The sequence below is a fragment of the Sorex araneus genome, chromosome 10 (assembly GCF_027595985.1).
Source record: "Sorex araneus isolate mSorAra2 chromosome 10, mSorAra2.pri, whole genome shotgun sequence".
NCBI classification, from domain to species: domain Eukaryota; kingdom Metazoa; phylum Chordata; class Mammalia; order Eulipotyphla; family Soricidae; genus Sorex; species Sorex araneus.
The window spans coordinates 6,816,635-6,840,586 of record NC_073311.1 but is presented as its reverse complement, the minus strand read 5'-3'; the positions used below and the strand labels follow the sequence as shown (position 1 = coordinate 6,840,586).

The following is a 23,952-nucleotide window of genomic DNA, read 5'->3' as shown; positions in this document are numbered from 1 at the left end:
GGCTTCACGCAAGGCAAACACCCTACCTGCTGTACTATCGCTCTGGCCCTTATTTGTCCATGGTACTCCATCTGTTCCCCTGAGCCCTGCCAGGAGTGATCCTTGGGCTCAGAGCCCAGAGTAAGCCCTGAGGACAACTTAGAACCAAAAGAAAAAACTTTTAATTAAAAAAATACATATATTAATACTTGCTTTGTGGCCTTTATTAAAATAATGTGTGACACCTTCTCCAGATGGAGCCCTGGCGACACTGAGCAGCAACTAACATGGCTCCGGGATGCGGGACTGGGACACATCCGAGCCGCGGTGGGGCACTGGAGTGGGACGGCGCCAGCCCAGCCTCCAAGTGGTCCCGGCCACTGGAAGTCATGCCCTCAATCCACCCTCAGTGCCATCTTGCCACATTCAACAGAGAAGCAGCCAGGCATTCTGGTGAGCAACGCGGCCGGACAAAGCTCCGGACCCGAATTGGGGCCAGCAACACCGGGGATCAGGACGGAGGAGGTGTAGCCACCACACTTTCTCCAGATGGAGCCCTGGCGACACTGAGCAGCAACTAACACGGCTCCGGGATGCGGGACTGGAACACATCCGAACCATGCGGCCGCGCAACCTTTTCTAAAAATTGAAAACATACAATCTTTTAATGGAAAACTAATTATCAAATGCTTCCTTAGTAGGGCTGTCTTTTTTGGGGGGAAACTCCCACAACAATAGTGAGTTTTGTGTTGAAATATGGAACGTAATCAAGGTAAAGAGAAAATGAAGTGAAATTCATCAGTTATACAGTTGGGGGTGGGGGGGGATGGGGGTATACTGGGGATTTTGGTGTTGGAATATGGGCACTGATGAAGGGATGGTGTTTGAATATTGTATAACTGAGATGTAAACCTGAGAACTTTATAACTTTCCACATGGTGATAAAAATTTTTTTAAATAAAAATTTTTTTAAAAAATTTAAAAAAATAAAATGAATAAAATAAAATAATGTGTGCTCTACTTTTGTGGGGTTGTGTGTTCTACAAATGTCGGTGAGAATAAGTTGGACATGAGAAAGCGCTGAGCAGGCTGGAGCTCTCGCCCCGCAAACAGAAGGCGCACTTGGTTCCTGGCACTGAGTGTGCTCCCGGAACCACTAAGAGCCACCCCGAAGTCCTGAGCTGAGTCACCCCCAGTCTGCTCGGTGTGCTCGCTCCCCACAAAAGAATAGGTTTGTTAATAGTGTTTGCTCTTCCCATCTCTTTATTGATTTGGGTTTGTTTGTGTTATTTTGTTGTTGTTGTTGTTGTTTTTAAGATTTTATTATTGAATCACCGTGAGATAGATCTTTACAAAGCTGTTTGTAATTTGGCTTCAGTCATCCAGTTGGAACACTGAAATTTTTTCAGTGCTGAGGATCAAGCCCAGGCCCTCTGGCACAGATGCCAGGCGAGTGCTCAATGACTGAGCCGCCTCCCTGGCTTGTCTATTGTTTTTATTATTAACTAGACTTGGAGATTTGTCTCAGCACCTGCCTAGCTCTGTTGGATAGGTATGTTTTGGAGCCCGGGATTAAGTGCAGCAGGGCCTTAAATGTGTGAGGCATGCATTCTACCTCTGAGCTCTAGCCCTAGCTGTGTCAGTTATGAAAATAAACTGTACTGGGGCAGGGAAATGAGTGGTAAAGCACATGCCTGGCATTCGGAAGGTGCTGACTTTACCACCTCCAGCTCTGCATGGGAACTTAAAACCATGATCTCATTTTCTCCCCTGCCTTGCCCTCTCTTGTTGTTGCAATCACTGGGGGTGTTGGAACATATGGTTGGTTGTAGTACTCGCACATTTTAGCTGTGGTGCTTGCTGGGCTTGCACATCAGGTTGTGGTGCTTATCCACTTGGCTGTAGTGCTCATGCAGGGAGCTATCCTAGTAGCTGTGTATGCACACATGCCTGTAGGGGGATGTGGGGTTATGCTTCTGGCCACAGTGCTTGCACATCTTCTTTATTTATTTATTTATTTATTTGTTTATTTTTGCTTTTTGGGTCACACCCAGCGATGCTCAGGGGTTACTCCTGGCTTTGCACTCAGGAATTACTCCTGGAGGTGCTCAGGGGACCATATGGGATGCCGGGGATCGAACCTGGGTCGGCCGCGTGCAAGGCAAACGCCCTACCTGCTGTTCTATCGCTCCGGCCCCTCTTTTTTTTTTTAAAAGACATATTTTAATTGTGCTTCTTTAAGCCACATATACTTTGATCGTGCTTCTTAAAAATTTAGACTAATAATTGCTACCTATTAATTGGGATTTATTAGAACACTTACATAGTCTTTATTTGTCATGATAGTATAGTAATTTTTATTGGATAAAGAAAATTATAATTTTCTCTTTTTATTATAATTTTCATGTAGTTTGATATCGTGTAATTTAACATTGGTCGTCTTATCTTAAAGAGTGTTGGACGTTGATCTGGCTGGAAATTTTCTTGAAGATCAGTCTGATATTTTCAGATTCGTATTTAAAATGTTACTGCATTGGAAGTTAGAGTGATTGTACAGTGGGTAGGGTATTTACCTTGAATTGAACCAACCTGGGTTCAATCTCCAGCACTCCATATGGTCCCCTGAGCATTGCTATGAGTGTTCACTGAGCATAGAGCTAGGAGTAATCCTGAAACATCACCAGGTGTGACCCCAAAACAAAAAAGTGCTATTGCATTCATTTTCACATAGGATAGTTTGGCTCTGCTACTCCGGTCTGACCTTCCCAGGTTCTCCACTGAATACCTTTGGTGACCAGGAAGAGTTTCCCTTCTGAATCTCAAGGCTCCCCGCTCTTCTGAGAATGATTACTACTCCTTAGTCATTCCTTGCCTTACCGATGGTGCCTTCAACACATGTACACACAGCTTAATGGTCAACAAAGCCTCAAGAGGGTATGTATGTTGGCTGATGAGTCTTCAAAGCTACATTTATCTTCCTCCTCTCTGGAATATTGCCCCAGGACATCTAGATTCTTCATCTGCCCTGAACTTTAATCTCTGTCGGCTCAGTTCAACTTCATTCTGCCTGGGATCTTCTTAGTGATTTCCTAATTCAGAATGTATCTCTGGTTAGAAAAATAGGGCAATTGTTTCTCTTCATAGATGTATCACAATTCTGCATGGACTACTGTTCATTGTGAGAAAACACATCTTTTTTCTTGTGTCCAAATTCAATAGTTCTCAATCTTTTAACACCTGAAGATTGTCACCATGGTTGGAAACCACTTCCCTAGCTGTTTATAACAGGAGTATCAGCTGGCACTGGAGTTTCACCATGGCCACATGTGGATATCTTCTCTCTCTCTGTCTTTAATTTTTCAGACCCAAGGCCTCAAATATTCAAGGCAAGAGTTCTAGATTTGAGCCTCATCCCCAGTACTACAGGTTATTAAGTAAGTAGAAAATATTTGTACTTCAGAGGTCATGGCAAAAGTGTCTAGTGTGGGGGCTGGAGTGATAGCACAGCGGGTAGGGCGTTTGCCTTGCACGCGGCCAACCCAGGTTCGATCCCCGGCATCCCATATGGTCCCCCAAGCACCGCCAGGAGTAATTCCTGAGTGCAAAGCCAGGAGTAACCCCTGAGCATCGCTGGGTGTGACCCCCCCAAAAAAAAAGCAAAAAAAAAAAGTGTCTAGTGTGTACTCATAATGGAAAATTCATGAGAAAGATTCAACTAATAGCTAGATTTTATATACCCCCTCCCCCTTTTCTTTGCTTGAGTTCTTGGGGAAAATGACAAGTGAAAATACATATTTTGGGGGGAAAACTGTTTATGTGTACTCTCCCCCGAGTAACAGACTATAAAACAGGAATTGGAGAGATAGTACAATGACTAAGGCACTTGCCTTGCATGCCACCAATTCTGTCATGACCCAGGTTTCGTGTTCCATTCCTGGTACCACCTATGGTTCCATGAGCACCACCGGGAATGATCCCTGAGTGTAAAGCCAAGAGTAATCTCTGATCACAGCCAGGTGCAAGCCAAAACAGTAACAATGAAGAAAAAAATAAGCCATGAAACCAACGTAAAAGAGGAGTGAGAAAATCAAGAAGAATATTCTGGAAGGAGGCTATGCTCACCACTATACCACGAAAGTAAGAGGATTATTCTGATATTGGAAGTGAATCATCATGCAATTTTTAGATAAAAATGAAATTATAATTCATTAGAGGAAAGTGAGAAATTGCAAAGTAGTTATAAATAGGTTCTTTACTGATGATCAATTTGTGATGCAAATTGAGTCATATAAACTCAAAATAAATTTCTAATATGACTTTAAGCTGGTCATCAATAAAAAATTAACTCATAATACATGATTATAATTGGTATGTTCAAGTAAGTGTTTCCAATGCAAAGACAAAAAGGGATTAGTAACTGCAAATATGAAATGTATGAAGTACCCACATAGATGTTTGATAGAGCTTTCTGAGATTTGACAAAAATTTAGTGTAAATGTACCAATAGTGAATTATGAGGGTGAGAAAATAATCAGATCAATTTTAAAAATAGATACTGATCATCTAAGCTAGAGAAAAGACTAAATCATCTTCTTACTGTTTTCCTATAAAATATCACAAACTATTATATATGATCTACTGATATATGTACAATTAAAGATTATATAGTCATTAAATATTATAAAAATATGGAGAAATATGTCTGGCAGCTAACTAATAAACATTAATTAGAACCATGGAGGTAGTACAGCAGATAGGACACTTGCCCTGCACACAGCTGACATGGGTTTGGTTCCGGCACTACACATGGTTCCCTGATAACGACCAGAAGTGATCCCTGGGCACAGAGTCGGGAGTAAGCCCTGAACACAGTCAGGTATGCCCCTCTTCAAAAAAAGTTTTGTCGTTGTTATTTGTTTGTTTGGGGGGCACACCTGGTGGTGCTCAGGCAGGGCTCACTCCTGGCTCTACTCTCAGGAATTACTCGTGGTAAGCTTGGGGACCCTATAGGGTGCTGGAGACTGACTCTGGTTGGCTGCGTGCAAGGAAAGGGCCCTACCACTGTACTATTGCTCCAGCCCGTCTTTGTAGTATTTCTAATTTAAAACATTAAAATACTGTGTGGAGAGATGGTACAGAGGTCAGGTACTACCTTACCTGTGGAGACCCCGGTTCAATCCCTGGCATCACATATGATCTCCTGTGAACCACCAGGGTCAGTCTGACTACAGCACCATGGGGTATGAGCCAATTCCCCCCTCCCCAAATGAAAATATTGTAATTTATTTCTTAGCTTATTCACTTTAAACCAATTTTGTATTTACAATTGTTCTTTTTAAGTTAAAATTTTATTGCAAAACTGTTACTTATTTGCCTGAAAGACAAATATATTTTTTAAAAAGCACCAACAAACACAGTATAATGCAAAATGAAGAGAGTATTGTTCTTCATCTGACACTTATACTACTATAAAAACTTTCTGCACCTCCAGTACCTCCCAATGGAAGATCATTAAGCTTTTTATACAGGGAGCACCCCCCAACAGAGTTGGGTTAAAGGGATATGCCTGTGCCTAGGATCAAACTCCTGCCTCACTCGGAGGAAGGCAGTAATACTTACACGTGACCTATTTTCCCAGCCCTGTGAGATCATTAAGCATTTGGATCTAAATCCAGGGAGGGATGTAAGCAAGTTACAATGTTACACGGGGGAAGGCCAGGAAGATAGTTCAAAGGGCTAGTGTGTAAGCTTTATATGTGCAGACCTACCCTTGATTCTGGGCATCATGTTGCCCCCTAAGCACTCCTAGATGTGACTCCCAAACAACACATAAGGTTTAAAATAAGAATGTCATTCTTGTATTGCACAATATCTGTAAATAGTTTGACCACAGATCATTTCAGGAATCCTTAATATTATAATGAGCCTTAGCCTAAAAGTAATAGTGTTGTGAAAAAGATTCATATTGTCATCATCTATAAATCCTGTGAATTTAAGGAATGGTTTTCTAATAACATTTCTGCAGGTAGTTTCTTTTTTCCATTCACATTGTAAGTTGCTATTTTAATTTTTTGTTTGTTTGTTTTGAGGCAATGCTCAGGGGTTACACCTGGTTCTGCAATCAGGAATTATTCCTGGTGGTACTCAAAGGATCATATATAATGCTGGGGATCAAATCCAGGTAGGTGGGCAGCATGCAAGGCAAACAGCGCCCTACCCACTGTAGTATCGTTCTGGCCCCCATGAGTTGTTATTTTAAGTATTCTACTCAGGGCTGGAGCGATAGCACAGTAGGTAGGCTGACCCAGGTAGGGCATTCGCCTAGCACGTGGCTGATCCCCAGTATCCCATACAGTCCCCTGAGCACTGCCAGAAGTAATTCCTGAGTGCCAAGCCAGGAGAATTTCCAGGAGTGACCCAAAAACAAACAAAAAATATATCATGAAGGGCGAACGAAATAGTACAGATGGTAGGACATTTGCCTTGCATGTGGTTAAACTGAGTATAAGCCCTGGGGTCCCAGACCCCACTAGGAGTGATCCCTGAGCACAGAGCTAGCTAGGTATAACCTAAAATTTAAAAAAAGTTTTAATTATTTTTACTTTTTCTGTGATTTATCATAACTTCAGGACTAGTCTCATCCTTTAAGATAGCTCTTAATTTTATTTTTATAAAGTTGTTCACAATAATTTATTACATTCAATATTACGACACCATTCCCACTACCATTATACCTTCCCACCACCACCCAAAGCAGATCCTAAATAATTTATTTTTGTATTGCTTGTTTGTAGTGGTAATTTTTTTTTAAATCAAGATTGGTTACCTTATATTTTACACCCCATCAAATGTGGTGTGCTACTTTGGGTACATCAGTGGCATATTTATGAGATGTCATTCCAGGAACTCTAAAATTTTAAATAGGGTGATACAGCTGAGGTTAAATTTTTTTTTTCACTTTTTGGGTCACACTTGGCGATGCACAGGGGTTGTTCCTGGCTCTGCACTCAGGAATTACTCCTGGCGGTGCTCAGGGGACCATATGGGATGCTGGGAATCAAACCCAGGTCGGCCGCGTGCAAGGCAAACACCCTACCCTCTGTGCTATCGCTCCAGCCCCTGAGGTTAAGTTTTTAACTGAATGGTGTCTTTAGGGTCCAGAGGCATCTCTGCAGCATGTTGATTGATCTCTTCGAGATTTATTTGTGAGTGTCTGGGTCATGGCCATTAATGAGTTTAGATGGCGCCAGAGGCAGTTTGTGGCCTTGATGGCAGGGCTCCGGGAAGGACAGGGAGATGGGGGTGTTCGCCCACCCCTGACTCTGTGAGAGCCTGGAGATTTGCCACAAAACCTGCATGCCCGAGTTTTTCAGCAGATTCATTCTCATTGATGAGGCGCATCCTGAGCCTGTGGAGATGGCCACAAGCATAGCGGAAGTTGGATTCTGGAGGTTTGGGGCTGCCAGGGCTCTATTGAGGTGGCTGGAGGGAATCATCTGCTCCTCAGAGATGCCCCGGATGAGCCAGTCAGTCTTTTCATTCTTTTGTTTGGGGTTTTGGTTTTGGAGCATTGCCTGGTGATATACAGGGTTGTAGTTTTTTTTCTTGGTCTTCACTCAGGAATCACTCCTAGGGGGGCTCAGGAGACCAGATGTGGTGCCAGGGAGAGAATCCCAGTTGGCCATACACCAGACAAGTGCCCTACCAGCTGTACTATCTCTCTGGCTCCTTCTCTCAGTTCTTGGAACAAAACAGCTCAGTACCTTTGCACATGCTGTGCTCTATGCCTCAAGGAACGCCCTCCCCACCCTCACCCCACTATTACATTAACAAAAACTTGAAAATGTCACTCAGACATTCTGGAATTACTTTCTCAGACTATCAGAGACAAGGTCAGTCCCTGACCCTCTTGAATTTAGCTCTTTATACTCTTCCCATGTAACCTGTCTTCTTTGTCTTCCTTTTCGTAATTATATGCTTCTGTGACTTATTACATTGTAGATCTCTCTACCAGTAGATTGCAAGGTCCCAGAAAGGGCTGTTTCCTCAGCACTGGTTCAGCATTTGAGATAAATGGGGTACCTTCTTACACAATCTCTGGACTCAAATACTGTACAATCTGGCCTTGACCCAGAAGCAGACAACCTGGGTCATCAGTGCAAATGGAAAAAGGTCTTCACAGGAAGGGCCTCTTTGTGGTGGTGTGGTAACCCTTGTACTGTGGTACAGGACCCTGGAACAAATTCATTTTATAGACAATTAAGTCCATAAGACTTCCCAGAAGGTTAAAATCTGATGAGTATGAGGGGGTTAGCTATTCCACCAGCTTGCAAAATTAGCCTTGCCTAGTTTTGCTGAATGTAACCAGTATTCTGTCTGGGGAAACACCAGCTTTTCCGTATAATTTTCTCTTGCAGTGGAACCCTACTTCATTTTAAGAATCTGTCTTCTGGGGCCAGCGTTATAGCACAGCGAGTGCTGCATGCTTGCTTTCCCCGTGGGAAGGTTCACTCCACGTCGGGAGCTGGAAGGCCCGGCCTGCAGCAGCGAGCTGGGAACACAGCTGGTGGCTTCACCCTGCAAGAGAGCCTGTGTTAAGATTACGCGTAATAGGGATGGGCGACCGTGTTTGGGGGTCGCTTTTGCTTAACGCCAAGGGGCAGGCGGGGGTCGGGTCCGAAGGCGCCCTGAGCCGTGTGCAGCCGGGGTCTAGCTCAGGACGGCAGTGGCCGGGCGAGCCGGGCGGACGGGGCTGAGTCCGGTCCAGGGTTCGCAGCTGAGCCAGAGGCGGAAGCTCACGCGTCCGGGAGAGATTTTAAAACGACGGAATGTATACGGGCTCCGCGACTGGGGGCTCAAACAGGGTCGCGTGCAGCCGTGGCCCACGGCCGATGCCTCTTTCTTTCCTCGGGGGTCACGTCTCCCACCTGCTCAGACACAGAACGCGGGAAGAGCCCCACGGCGGCCGCGCCCGCCCACTTCCGGGTTTCCGCTGGCCCCGCCCCGCCGCCCGTCACGTGAGCGCACGGCGTGCCCCGCCCCCTCTGGCTCACGTGACTGCGCCGGGGGCGAAGAGAACGCCTGACCCCGGCCCCGGCCTCTGCCGTCCGGCGCTTTCGTCTCCGCGCTTGCCCGCCTCGACCCTTCGGCCCCCTGCGCCGTCCCAGGCCCGACCCGGGGCCCCCGGAGTGCTGTGCGCCATGCGGCTCCCGCCTCCGGCCCGGGCTGGGCCCCGGCGGGGCGGCCCCGCGCTGCTGCTGCTGCTGCTGCTGGCCGGCTGCCCGCGGGGCTCCGGGGGCGCGGCCGGCGCCCGCAGGCCCAACGTGGTGCTGCTGCTCACCGACGACCAGGACGCGGTGCTCGGCGGCATGGTAACTCCTCTCTCTGCCCCGCCCCGCCCCTCGCCTCCAGCCCACCCCGGCTCCCCGCCGCCCGGGTCGGCTTGCTCCGGGCCTCCGCGGGTCCGGCACGCCCCGAGGGGGCCAGCAGTCTCCTTCCCGGTCTTTCTCCCGGGTCTCTTCTGGACTGACTCATGCATCACACACGCGCACACACGCACACACACCCCTTCTCGTTCTGAACCGCTCTGGATTGACTCATGCACCCCCCCACCATACACACACACACACACACACACACACACACACACACACTTTCTCGCCCTGAACACACACTCTCTCTCTCTCTCTCTCTCTCACACACACACACACACACACACATGTGGGGTCGCCAGTGAGGGTTGGGTCAAGTCGTCAGGAGCAGGTGCTCGTCAAGTGCTCGCGAGCCCCTTCATTGCTTTGCCTTGGGATTGAGAGAGTCAGATAGAGCCCTAGGCCACCGTTCTGCCTTTGTTCCCTGGTGCAGTGTCTGTGCTTGGTGTTAATAAGATGGTCGCAGAAATGCGCTCCTCTGTGGACCTGTGTAGGGCGTGCTTTGTGCGCAGTGATCAAGTAAGTTCAGTTAGCCTGCGGACACCTGCAGGATGCACGGGGTGCTCGCAGTGTGTCTCCCACTTCAGATTGATGAGGTGTGTGGAGGCTCTTGTTTTTCGGCTTTTGAGCCACATCAGACTTGCGCTCAAGGGGCGTTCCATTCCCTGAGTTGCCTGTTCAGGGAAATGTGGTACCAGGAATCAAACTCAGGGCCTCGTGCACGCACATCCCCTGTCCTGATCAGTCGGATATTGTCCTGAGAGTGTTTCATGCTTCCTTAGACTTAACTTTACTTCTTTGTCTTAGTGTTTGCAGACCAGTGACCTTTGGAACACCTGCCTAGCCCCTTACTAAAAGAAGATGTATGAAGTGGCTTCCCAGGCCACTTACTTAGTGGAGGAGGCTGGATAAAATTTAACTAGTGCCCCGCTCAGTCTAGGGCATTCCTCTTAAACTTTACAATACATGGAGTAGAATTGGCTTCTTTGTTCTCTTTTGTACTTTTCAGCTAAATGCTGAAGTCTGAAATTGCTTCAGGCAGGGGGGGCTTTAACTTTTGCTGTGTCGGGAACAACACCCTTGCTTAGTGAGTGTTAACCCTTAAGTGACCTGTGTGGTCAGTTTATTTAGTGGCAAGCCGCAGTTTTGCTTTCCTGTGGGATATAGGAAATAGAAGTTTCCCAGCAAAGCAAGCCCCATCGATATAATGTGTGTCCGGGATGTAGAATAACTGCCCAAGACCACGAGTGTCTTTCCTCGCTCATATTTGCATTTTAACTCACCTTGTCTTTTCACCTTGCCTTATTGCTCCTTGGTTTCTACCCAGCTCCACTGACTGTTTGAAGACTATTGACTCCATTGCCCTCTTGGATTTTTCTTTGTTTTTAACTGTGGTTCCAACCTCCTACACTTGTCCTTCTCATGATAGACCTTTTTTAAAAAAAGAACTGTTGTTTTTGAGAATCTTTTTTTTTTAAGGCAAGTTATCTCTAAAACTAATGCACATCTCTAAGACTAATGCACTTAATTTAAAGGCCAAGTGTTCACATCACTATTATTTTTTAAAAGATATTTCAATCGGGGCCACTTCAGCACAGTTAGGAAGCCACATAGTGCTGGGGCTTGAACTCGGGATCTTGTGAGGGCTAGAAGTGTGCTCTGTGGCGTGACCTCGCTCCTTGGCTCTTTCTGTGGTTTTTGGGTTTTGTTTATTTTTTTTAATTTCTCCCCACTCCCTGTTGTCACTGGGCGGGGGGAGGGAGGGAAGGTTGGGGAAGAGATTGTTGCGCTTACTGAGCACCCTACACTTTAGTTGTGGTGCTTGAACACACCTGGTTGAGGTTTGCTGACAAAGGCACACTTGTGGGGCCAGGGATCCCAGGAGACACTGTTGCCCGGGTTGCACTGGGGCAGTGCCAGGGATTGATGCCTACAGGAACCTTATGTCACTGTATAAAATTATCATTTAAATGTAAGGTCTTCAGGGGTCTGGAACACATGCTTCATGTAGGAACCCCAGACTGAATCCTCAGCAACACATGGAACTCAGATGCACTAAGCTGGGATCAGCCCCCAAGCACTGCTGGGTGTGGCCCCAACACCCCATATCCCCAAATATATGTGTCTTCAGGGGAGATAGCTCAAACAACTGGGGCACATACCTGGCATTGGAGGCCCTGAGTTCACACTGGCACCTCGTGGCCCGCCAAGGACTGCTGGTGTGGTCCTGGTGACAACTAACACTGAACCGCTGGGCCAGCACCACCAGTCCCAGGTGTCACCAGCAGTGGCCCCTTTATCTGGCCCCAGACATTGTTTGGAAGACCCCCAAATATAAGATCTTGAAAATCGAGTTTCTGGGAGGGGGCTGTCGGTCAGCCAAAGAATCCTTTTTCTGAGTTTATGAGACGCGAGTTCCGTCCCCAGCGCTGCACACACACGCCAAAGCATTCAGCTTCTCCATTCTTGCTCACCGTAGACCTCTTCCCCTAGCCTGCGCATGGTTTTGTTGACCCAGGTGTAGATTGTTCTTTACAGGTGTGTACACTGGAGAGGGGCAGAGTCGAAGGAATCGGTCAGATCTCAGTGTTCCCAGCTCTGGAGACGTGCGTCTTCTGTCGTCTTCTCAGGCCAGCCTCGAGTGCAAAGGCAGTAATAGCAGCGTTTCAGAACCTGCCTGGCGCCAGCGGCATGTGAGGTGCCTTACACTGTGTTCCGGCCGCTGCGGGCCCTCTGCAGTAGGTGTTTTCTCCTTATCTCAGAGGAAAGGAAAACGAGGTTAAGTACTTGCGCAAGTTTGACTTAGGTAATAGGGGGTGAAACCTAGGTATCTTGTGATCTTTTTTCTTTCTCTATAAAATACCGTGATAATGACTGGCCTGGGGTCTTCCAGTCAGTGCAGCCACCCCCGCAGATCAGAGCTGCTTCGGGTGATATCTGGGGATGTCAGTGAGGCAAGGACCTCCTTAAGACACGTGTATATATTTAGCTGGATTTATTTCAGTTCTCCTCTCTGGGACTCTACTTTTTAGTTTAGGTTTCTGGTTTGGGTTTGGTTTTGGTTTATTTTGTTTGTTTGTTTTTTTATTTGGGGTCATACCCAAGCAGTGCTCAGGAATCACTCCTGGCAGTGCTTGGGGTTCACAGGTAGTTCCAGGGATCAGCTGGGGCCAGCAGCACGAAGGCAAGTGCCTACCTACTGCACTCTCTCTTAGGCCCTGCCGTCTATTCATTTTGCATGATTGTCATTATAGCCCGATGAGCACATCTTCCTTCGCAGAAGCACAGATATCTCTTTTTTAGATTATGTGTTCTTAGGGGCTGGGAAATCAGTGCCATGGTCAAGGGCATGTGCCCTGAGTGTGATCCCAGTGTCACTTGCCCCCCACCCCCCAGCATCTCCAGGCCCAGGCATTTAACCAGGCAGCCTGGTGGCTACGTATCTCTCAGCAGGAGTCCCTCAAGTCTGCTGAGCACTGCTTGTAAGCCTCCGCCCCCACTCCACATCATTTCCTTGAATAAGGAAGTCAGACACGGGGGCTGGAGCAATAGTACAGCAGGTAGGGTGTTTGCCTTGCACGCGGCCCACCCGGGTTCCATTCCCAGCATCCCATATGGTCCCCTGAGCACCACCAGGAGTAATTCCTGAGTGCAGAGCCAGGAGTAACCCCTGTGTATCGCCGGGTGTGATCCAAAAAGAAAAACAAACAAACAAACAAGGAAGTCAGGCGCTTTCTGCTGTCCTGGCGGAGACGAGACTGTGTCTGAGGCCTGGGTCCTCGCTGGTCCCACTGGCTCATGACTGCAGCTTCCTTCTTAAGTGGGGGGTGAAAATGTGAAGTCTGTGGATGAGAAGAATCCAGACTGAATTGAAAGAAAACATAAAAACCTTTCTAAAAAAATTGTCGAGGACAGATGACATTCAGTCAAAACCTCATCAAGGAAGGGGCCGTGATGAAGTATAAACAGGGACTAAGGACATCACGTCTTTGCTGAAAGCACAGGGGCTTTCTCTCATTAAAATAAGTTAGCTACTGGCAACCCGAGTTGTACAAACTTTCAGGGGAATGGTGCATGGAGCCAGGACAGGAAATAAGTCTTTAGCATTCCCAGATTTCCCCACACGCAGGCATGAGAGTGCTCTGTCGAGAGTGCTGTCTTAGCTTCATTCTTGGCTTTCAGGTTGGCACAGACCAGAAACATGTCAGTTCCATGTGCTTTCTGTGGGGACTGGTTTGCTTAAGCCCTGGATTTGGTTTTCATTTGTATTGCTGCTATAATAGTGTGATGATGAACATAAATTTTGTTTGTTTTGGGGCCACACCCAGTGGTGCTTACAGTTTACTCCTGAACTCCTGACCGAGCTCAGGAATCACTCCTGGTGGTTTCAGGGAACCATGTGGGATGCGGGGATCAAACCTGGGTCGGCATGTGCAAGGCAGATAGTACCCACTCTACTGTTACTCTGGCCTAGAATGTACATTTCTTACACTGAAGTCTGATTCCTGCATAGCCTATGGCACGGCCTGCTTCCTGCCTGCATCTGCGGCCTTGTCTTACCCACTCTGCCTCACTGCACCGCTCCCTTCCTCCGTCACGTGTGTCCTTCCACTGGCAGTCTGTTCACTCCCCGGGACCTTTGCAAGGCTGACTCACCTGGCGCCTCTCCATATCAAGACCTTTCTTGGCCACCCATCTCATAAGTTCTCTCTTCCCTTCTGTCATCTGCAGTTGGGTTTATTCTCTTCATAACACTTTCTGATGTCTGAAGTATATGGGTTCTTGCTTGTTTTGGCGCCACACCCAGCAGTGCTTAGGGCTTACTCCTGACTCAACTCCACGGGGCTGGGGGACCGCAGGTGGTGTCGGGGTTGGCGGCCGCCTGAGAGGCAAACACGCTTCCTGCTGTATTATATCTCCGCCCTCCTAAGATGAATGTTTACTTGTTAGTTGCTTAAGTCCCAAGGGCACGAGGACCTTAGGGCAGGAGCCCTCTGTTCTCTGTTCACTGGATGTGCCTCTGGCACACATGTGGTGTCTCCTGGTTGCATTATAGCCACACAGTATGGGCTTGGCTATTCTTCATTTGCTCTGCATGCTCGATAGACAGTCTGACAGTTAAACTCAGTCATTCGCAGGCCCTATCCCCATATGCTTTCCGTCCTCGGATCCCCTTCCTGTATCCCCACTGTAACCCCAAATCCTTCACCAGCCCAGCGTCACTGACCTGAGGGTGTGCTGTGATGGCCTGGCTGTCGCACTGCCACTGAAGGTCCTCAAACACCTGTCACATCTCTGGCCGTTGCTTTCAAGGTTCTTGCAACTGTGAACTGGCAAAATAGAAATATTTTGTGCATTGCCAAGGCAGAAATAAAAGAAAATAATGTATATTTTAAAATATGATGTTATAAAATCAAAATTTTATTCAGATATAGCAAGGTAACTTTTCATGGTCTGGCAGGATATTTCTGGTGACCAGCACCGCTCTGCAAAGTGCTGTTGAGAGAAAGGTCTGGTCTGGAATATTGCTGCGTCAGCTGTGGCCACAGCCTTTAAAGGAGAGATGCTCTTGGTTATGATTTATTGGCAGTAAATATTTGATATGTGTACCTATTACATATACCTATATACCCTAGATCGCATAAAAATTCCTAGAGAGAAAAGGGATTTTAAAGGGAAAAGGTTAAGAAGCCTTGATCTACAGCATCTTCTGGGAACCATATGGATATACTCATGAAATCCTCAGAGCTCTTTTTGAATAAGTTAGAATTTGTTTCCTTTAAGCTTAAAGATTCCTTTTTGTTTCCTGCTGTATGTCATGGGGCAAGTCATTGACAGTGCTAAAAATGAGAGACTACTGTCATCACATTTGGATTATTTTTCAGGAAATACACACAGAATGTACCTTGAACTGCAGTCATTATGGGCTAAGATTTCACGGATACTTCAGAATCATGAATTGACTCCTAAAATATGTCTGAGATTCTCTTCAGTGGCCCTTTCTTGCTGTTTGGAATCTGAATACAAATGATTTAGTGTTCCTGTTATTTAAATGACCATTTAAATGTCCATCTCATACCAATATCTTCCCTTTAGGATTTGAAATGGATTTATGCTTTTATTTAGCATAAATTATTTTTTAAATAATTTTATTTCTTCGTGCTTTTCAGGATGGTGGATTTTGAATAAAAGATTCAAAGGCTATGAGTAACTTATGACTCGTGTCCGTAGCTTTTGCTTGATGCATAAATGTACATCTGGTTCACATCCTTACCTTGGGTGGTTGTTACTATAGTGCAGAGAGCCCTGCATCTCAGTTGAAAACCTGGACTCCCCTATTGAGAGGCTGATATATGAGTCTATTTCCAAATTTTGGGTCTTTCTGGTTCTCACTGAAGAACTGAAGTTCTTACCTTACTTGGGTCTTCAAGGAGGGAAGTCTCCCACATAAGCTTTATAACCTGCTTCTAAACAGGAGTTAATGGACATAGTTTTTACCTGTCTCACAAGGGATTGTTGACAGATGAACAGAGGGCACCAGGTTTTCTTTACATGGAAATCAACATTTGCTAGAATGATGTCCTCAGCTTTGAACTTGCTCTTTCTGCAGGCATGAAGACACTCTGAGTGTCTGTGCAGGAAGTATCTGACTGTCACCAAACTGTTTGAGTCTCCTTGTGTATCACACAGGACTCTCGGCTGTTTCTTATTGTCAGTAGGAGCTCATCATTGGGGAGGGAAAGCTTGAATGGAAGATGCAAAATATGTGAATTTTGGTTTTCTGTTTACATTGTAAATTGGAATAAGTGGTCTAACAGAAAATTGCTTGCTTTGCAGACCCCACTAAAGAAAACAAAGGCTCTCATCGGGGAGATGGGGATGACTTTCTCCAGTGCTGTGAGTTTTGAAGCCATTTTAATTTTATTAGATTTTGTGTTTGTTCTGAAAAGAAACACTTCTTGGCTGTCTTGTATAATCTGTACCTGTGGAGTGAATGTGGTAGTTCAGCTATATTATAACGGCTTTTGAAGGTTGGGCCAAAATGCCAAGGGCCACTTGATTACATTGGTCTTACTAAGAAAATGAATTCTAAGAAACTTTGGGTGCCACCTATTCTTTTAGAGAGTACATATTATCAGAATTTTAAAAAAGAATTTTAGTACTTTAGAATATGAAATGCTGGGGCTGGAGCAATAGCACAGCAGGTAGCGCATTTGCCTTGTACGCACCCGACCCAGGTTCGATTCCTCCACCCCTCTTGGAGAGCCTGGCAAGCTACCTGTGGCGTATTGGATATGCCAAAAACAGTAACAAGTCTCAAAATGGAGACGTTACTGGTGGTGCTGGAGCAAATCGATGAGCAATGGGATGACAGTGATACAGTGATAGATGCATGATCTGAGGGGAAAGACTTTACATGCTGGGATATAAATGTTTATTATAGTTAATTGTTAAATTTGAATTAAATTCTTATGAATTGAAGATCATTGCAGGTATTTTCTAAGTTATCTGGTTCCTTAACTCAAAACTAAAGAATTTTATTGTAAAATGTCACTAGTAGAGGTTTGAAAATGAATTGTAAGACTCAAGTAACGTTTGTAAACTTTCCCATAACCAGTGTTTGCAAACCACTTTGCAAAGCTAACTCTGACACAGATACTAGCCAACACAGCACATTGTATAGAAAGAGAGAGAGATGGAGGTAGACCTAGATGAGATATATGATGCAAAAAATGACCAACACATGTGGAAAGTGGTCTAGAACTCTGTGAGTGTTAAAATTAAAACACCTAAAATATTGAATTTACACAGATTTTCTGTGGGAAGGTAGAGCACTTGCCTTGCATAATACTTCGTAACCCTATGGTCGCCCCAAGCCCCTTCCCGAGTGATTCCTGAGCACAGAACCAGGAATAAGCCCTTATACTCTGAGCACCACCAGGTTGTGGCCTCAAAGCAAAACAAAAAGTTGTGATAAGAATGAAAAAAACATTATATTAAATTCAAAAGTTGTCTGGGATGATAGAATAATCAAGGCATTTTTTTTTTTTAATTTAAGGAAAGAGGCACTTTATTAACATAGAAACAGCTTAAGTTGGGACGCATGTCCAACTAGAACATGCATTCAAGGCAATTTTTTTTAAGTTGCTCTATTAGCTACTAAAATGCAGTATGGGGGCCGGAGCAATAGTACAGTGGGTAGGGCATTTGCCTTGCACATTGAACGACCCAGGTTTGATCCCTGAGCACTGCCAGGAGTACAGGAGTAATTCCTGAGTGCAGAGCCAGGAATAACCCTCTGAGCATTGCCGGGTGTAACCCAAAAAGCAAAAAAAAAAAAAAAAAAAACCAACCACACACACGTGTGTGTGTGTGTGTGTGTGTGTATATATATATATACACATATATATACATGTATATATATACACACATATATGTGTGTATATATATATATAAACACATATGTAATATGAAGAAACAGTAGACTATGTAACACAGGGAAGAAAATAGGTCCGGAGGGGTCAGAGATACAGTACAGCAGGTAGGACACTTGCCAAGCTATATAGTACAGCAGGTAGGACACTTGCCTTGCTTGAGGCTGGTGGGTGGTTCTATCCCCAGTATCTCATGTGGCCCCCTGTGTACCGCCAGGAGTAATTCCTGAATGTAGAACCATTGCCAGGTGTTGCACAAAAGCCAAAAAAAAATAACCCCAACCAAAAAAAAAAAAGAAAATAGCTCAGGAAACCCCCCAAAAGGGGGGTGGAGAAAGAATTAAAATGCTGGGGGCCAGAGCGACAGTGCATTGAGGAGGGCATTTGCCTTGCATGCAGCCAACCTGGGTTCAACCCCTGGCATCCCTTGGGCACCGCCAGGAGTCATTCCTGAGTGCAGAGCCAGGAGTAACCCCTGACCATTGCTGGGTGTAACCCAAAAAGCCAAAAGAAAAGAAAAAAAAAAGAATTAAAATGCTAATAATGAAAAAAATCTCAGATGCCAAACAGTTAACAAAAATGAGTAAAATTTAGGAAGTCCTTGTAACATGACTGAATCCTCCTTAGTTAAGTTCTGTGTCACGAGTGGTCCGTGACCAAGGAGGGCAGAAGTGGGCAAAGCACATGCACACACTGTCCACATAAGTTCAGTTGGTCAGCTAGTCCGGGCAGTACTTCTCCCTGTCAGGACGGAAATCAGAACTGACCCTCTCTCTTCCCCTCACTCAATCCAATTCGACAGACCAAAGAAATGCTAATTGTTTAAAAGGGATAATATGTGGTCTTGACAAAGGGCTACTCTAATGAGCGTTCTTTCCCTGTTGGTGCTAGTATTAGCCTTTAAAGTGGCTCAGTGATGTGGATTAAGTCAAAATACAGATCAGCTGGGGTAGGATGGGGCCAGTCTCTTGGTGGCAGACACTAATAGAAGCAGGGGAGAAAATAAAATGTATCTCACTCAGCGGTACAGGGATATATAAAACTGCAGATTGGCCTAACAGTGAACGTCCTCTCCTCCCTTATGCTGGAATCAAGCCAGTCTTTCTCTGTGCTTAAGCACCAGCTCCCCCGGGCCCTGCCCCTCGCCTGTAACTGTTATATCTTTGGCAGATGACATTGGAAGAATTGTTTTCCTGTGGAAAAGGAAGTGTCTCTTGGTTGACTGTATCTGCTTTACTGTCTTCACATTGACTTAGGCTTGGGTGTGAAAACTTCTCTTCCATGGGCAGCTAACCATTCAAAGTCAAGATTTTCGAGTAACCTTTATTGTTCTAGAAATTAGAAGTCAGTCTTGTGTAACTTTGTCCTTTTTGCTTCTCTTCCTTTCTAGTATGTGCCAAGTGCTCTCTGCTGCCCCAGCCGAGCCAGCATCCTGACAGGGAAGTACCCACATAACCATCACGTTGTCAACAACACATTAGAGGGGAACTGCAGTAGTGCGTCTTGGCAGAAGATCCAGGAGCCACACACTTTCCCAGCAATACTCAGATCAGTGTGTGGCTACCAAACCTTTTTTGCAGGGAAATATTTAAATGAGGTATGGTGAATGCGTGTCGCTTCCATTTTTTCAAAATAGTTTTCAAAATGTGAGTCAACAAATAATTTGGTTTTTTTTTTAATTACTTTGAATTCGTGTTAAGAGGTTTAATGATCAGTATTAGTAGCTTTCTCCTATTCTTCCTGTTAAAAGCTTAATTTCCATAAACGCGTTTACATGAACTAGGGTCCTGTGGTTACTCTTTTGTTCATCTGTTCTGTTTTTAATTCCTGCTCAGGGACTGTTCTGCCTTGTTGCTCTGAGTTGCTCCTGCCAGATGCCCGGGAGCCACGAGCAGTGCCCCGGATGGAATCTGAGCCTTCCGCACACAGTTTGTGCTCAGCCCCATTGTACAGTCTCTCGGGTCCTCAGTTGCTTTTCCCTTAAGTTACCCTGGCAGCTCTAAACACGTCCAGACCACTGCCATCTCACGCACCTTCCCTTTTCCTCAAGAATTGCTTGTCATGTGGCATTCATGGTATTTTTGTTTCCATTTCCTCTTTATCATGATTAGACTGAAGATTATTTTTTCCACTTAAAGTCCTTCCTGAATTAATGTGACTTAAATGCGTGGCCCAATTTCTTCTCTTTTGGGGAGCAGTGGGTGCCATACCCAGCTGTGCTCAGGGATCGTATCTGGTGGTGCTAGGGGGACCGTTGAGGTGTAGAGATCAGACCGGGGTCAGCCGCAGGCAGGGCAGATGCCTTAACCCCTGTATTCTCTCTCCAGCCCCTTAGCTTATTTCCTAATATGGAGAAAGGGAATAAAATATGGACGGGTGAGTATGAGGAAGAGCGTCCAGATGCTGGGCACTCAGGCTTTCGCAGCCTGTGCCTGGGCAGTGGGTATGTGGGCCTTGAGGGCCGGGAGGGAGGTAGGAGGGAGGGATGCCTCATTAACTGGCCGGTCAGATGTTGTGGCCTCCAGTTCGCCATATTAGCCCGAGTTTTTTGTCAGGATTCAAACTTAAAGGAAATAGGTGCTTCAGTGTCATTGGGTTTGGGGTTGAGTGAAAATGGGCATGTAGCACAGGAAAATGGACATTTTCTTGGATATTTTATCTGTGGTTCCTAGAGATAAAATTTTCTGTAAATTCACCTCCTTCTCCAGAGTTTGGGAAAATGTATCTTGTTGATTTGAAATCCATTAAGAAAGAATTATGAGAACCAGTGGGTGGAGATAGTAGGGCACTTGCCTTGTACTTGGCCCATCCAAGTTTGGTCTCCAGCATCTCATCTGATCCCTCTGAGCACTATCAGGAGTATTTCTGTAGCACAGAGGAAGGAATACCCCTGAGCATCGCTAGATGTGGCCCAGAAACTTAAAAAAGAAAATTACGAGATTTAAGTGTGAGTACAGGATCATTGGGTGAATGCTCTGGGGTCATAAAGAGAGCTTAAATTACTTTATATATTAGAGATCATTTAATAAGTGTATAAAATTAGAGAAAAAAATTTACAAAGATTTAGTTCATAAGGGTTAAATTCTACATAAAGTAAGTGGTATTAAATCTCATCCACAGAAAATGGGTGATTCTCCGGCCTCCTCACTTAGTCATTTAATCAGACAGATTGGGCTTCAAAAGTAGATTTCCTCAGTGGGATTACTGAATTTAGATGCCTATAGCTCATACTCTTGATTATTTTGTTGTTTGCCTCACGCTTCATTGGACTATTAAGTAGCTTGCCCGGTGATTATGTGGACTGACTCTGTGAACACTTCCTTTATAGGACCAGAGAGTCAATATTTCAGACTCTCCAGGCCTTCTCTCTCTTGCAGCAATTCAGTTCTGCCATCAGCATGAAAGTAGCTGTAGACATACGAAAACCAGTGACCATGACTGTGTCCTAATAAAACATTGTCACTGAAATTTGATTTTTGTATGACCATTGCCTATGTAGAAGAACTCTGATTGATTTCTATGCGTATTTTTAATGATTGGAAAAATTTTTTCTAGTGCAAAGTTGCAAAGCTAGATGTTTCTACCAGCTCTAGTTTGCCACTCCTGCTTCTGAGAAGCACCTAGGATAATTGTCTTCTGAAGAACAGTCTTTAGTGCTTTAAGTTGTGTTTAAAAAAACGGTTTTTCACTGTTTATATGCCAAAAATTAAAAAAAAAAATTTTTGAACTCCTGTGTTTGACCAGTAGATTTCTTAAAAAGTTTTCTTTTTGTGGGGCTGGAGCAATAGTACAACAGGTAGGGTGTTTGCCTTGCACGCAGCCGACCCAGGTTCGATTCCCAGCATCCCATGTGGTCCCCTGAGCACCGCCAAAAGTTCATTCCTGAGTGCAGAGCCAGGAGTAACCCCTGTGCATCACTGGATGTGACCCAAAGAGAAAAAAAAAAAAGTTTCCTTTTTGTTTCTGGTCTTATGATGATGTCTGGAGCCTCCTAATGCCCTGCTTGTCTTGGTTTTCAGTACGGATCCCCAGACGCAGGTGGACTGGAACATGTTCCTCTGGGCTGGAGCTACTGGTATGCCTTGGTGAGTGATCATTGAAGTCAGTGACAGTCTCACATTGCTCTAGTAGATCCTGAAATGTCTTCTGATACTCGCATAACTGGTTTGCTTTTATGATCAGCTGTTTTCTGTCCTCAAAGAAAGCATTAATTAGTTACTTCCTTCTGGGCTGTTTTTGCTGCTTCTCACAGTCTATTTCTAGCTTTTAGAAGCAGGACTTACGGGCCTGGCGAGATAGTGCAGTGGGTAGGGTGCTTGCCTTGCGCACTGCCGGCCCCGGGCCTCATCCCTGGCTTCCTTACGGTCCTCGGTGCATGCCGGGAGTGATTCCTCGGTGGAGCCAGTAGGAGCCCCCGAGCATTGCTGGGTATGACCCAAAAACCAAAAAATAACTTTTAAATACATTAAAACAAAAGTGGGACGTATTATGGAAACTAAGCTGGTAGCTAATGAGACCACAGTCAAAATTCCAGTGCAGTAGTGACTTCAGTAATTCCCTTTCTTTTAAATGTCTTTATCTTGATTTAAACAGAGTAGTTTGGCCCAGCATGGATTCCAGCGTTCATTTTGTATGCTGAGTTCATAACAAACTTTTATCTCTTGAATAGGAAAAGAATTCTAAATACTATAATTACACCCTGTCTATCAACGGGAAGGCGCGGAGGCATGGCGAGAACTACAGTGTGGACTATCTGACAGATGTCCTGGTGAGTCTCGGGAGCTCTGTCCTGCTGGGCTGGCACCAGCCTGAGTGGGGACTCCCGCCTGGAGAACCTTAGGGGGCTTCACTCGTGTCGGGAGCAGGAATGTATGATAGCTTGGTCAGCTGCCAACGAGTATTTCCAGCTGACTACACAGCTCCCAGGAGCCATTTCTGCTTGTAAACCAGAGTCAGATCTAATGTTCTTGAAATTCCAGCAACAAATCCCTCTTCTAAAGGCTAATCTCTAAGATTAGAGATTACTTTGAAGAGGTTTCACTTTGTAGGGGCTCCTACCCTTCCCCCCAGTTCCAGTCACGTTTGAGAGGACAGCTTAGGGACTCATCATGAGGGCCGGGGATAGGAATGTGGGCAGTTCTTTGGGCATTTTGTGCCAATTCGCTGCTGAAACCAGTGAATTGGGTATTTTCCTTTCCCACGCAAGGTGCTCTCTAGTCACGGCCTTCAGGGGACAGTCACTCACCAAGTAGTTCAGTACAAGTTAGAGCAGGTGTTAGCAGTCACTGAAGCAGAGTTCCTAATCTAGATTGTATTTACACATATGTGCGTTTTTGCACACAGCGCTTGGTTGTCTCATTAGATGGTGATCAGTTGGGTTAGCAGAGTGATGGGCTGAGTCGGGTGATCTTGAAGCAGAAGCCGGAGGGAGACGAGAAGCAGCTGTGTTGGTCAGAGTAGCGAGCGCCACAGGCAGAGGGACCTGCCTGCGAGGGCCTGGGCCTGAGTGCCTGATTGTTCGAGGGACCTTGCGGAAGCTGACCGGGCTGAGTCAGGTAGGTGGGTGGGACGTTGGCAGGAAATCAGTACGGCCACAATGTCGGAGTCCAGTGTTTAGGAAGGTATGAAGATGGAGTCAGCAAGGACAGTGAAAATGGGCCAGAGCAATAGCACAGCGGGAAGGGCTCTTGCCTTGCTTGTAGCCTGCTCAGGTGCAATTCCCAGCATCCCATACAGTCCCCTGAGTCCCACCAGGAGTAATTCCTGAGTGCAAAGCCAGGAATACCACAGGTGTGACTTAAAAACAAAATCAAAATAGAGAACAAGAAAAAAAAATTTTTTAAGGGGGGGAAAAACCCTCTAAGAGGGGTGCTTTTATTGATCTCCAGTAAGCAAATGAAAAATTAAGTCCAGGACCAGAGCAATAGTACAGCGGGTAGGGCGTCTGCCTTGCATGCAGCTGACCTGGGTTTGATCTCCAGCATCCCATATAGTCCCTGAGCACCGCAGGAGTAAGTCCTGAGTGCAGAGCCAGGAGTAACCCCTGAGCATCGCCAGGTGTGACCAAAAAACAAAAACAAAATAATTAAGTCCATATCATTTAGAGT

The 23,952-nt window shown here is 45.6% G+C and overlaps 1 protein-coding gene across 1 annotated transcript in view; it reads left to right on the top strand.

Annotated features, from left to right (window-relative positions):
- Positions 1–9,040: 9,040 nt before the first annotated feature.
- GNS (glucosamine (N-acetyl)-6-sulfatase) overlaps positions 9,041–23,952 on the top strand; it is a 37,879-nt gene continuing 22,967 nt past the window's right edge. The window contains exons 1-5 of the mRNA XM_004602640.2: positions 9,041–9,350; positions 16,248–16,307; positions 19,236–19,442; positions 21,865–21,930; positions 22,515–22,613. Coding sequence (XP_004602697.2) covers positions 9,180–9,350; positions 16,248–16,307; positions 19,236–19,442; positions 21,865–21,930; positions 22,515–22,613 — 603 coding nt within the window. The 5' untranslated portion in view covers positions 9,041–9,179. The remainder of the gene's footprint in view (positions 9,351–16,247; positions 16,308–19,235; positions 19,443–21,864; positions 21,931–22,514; positions 22,614–23,952) is intronic.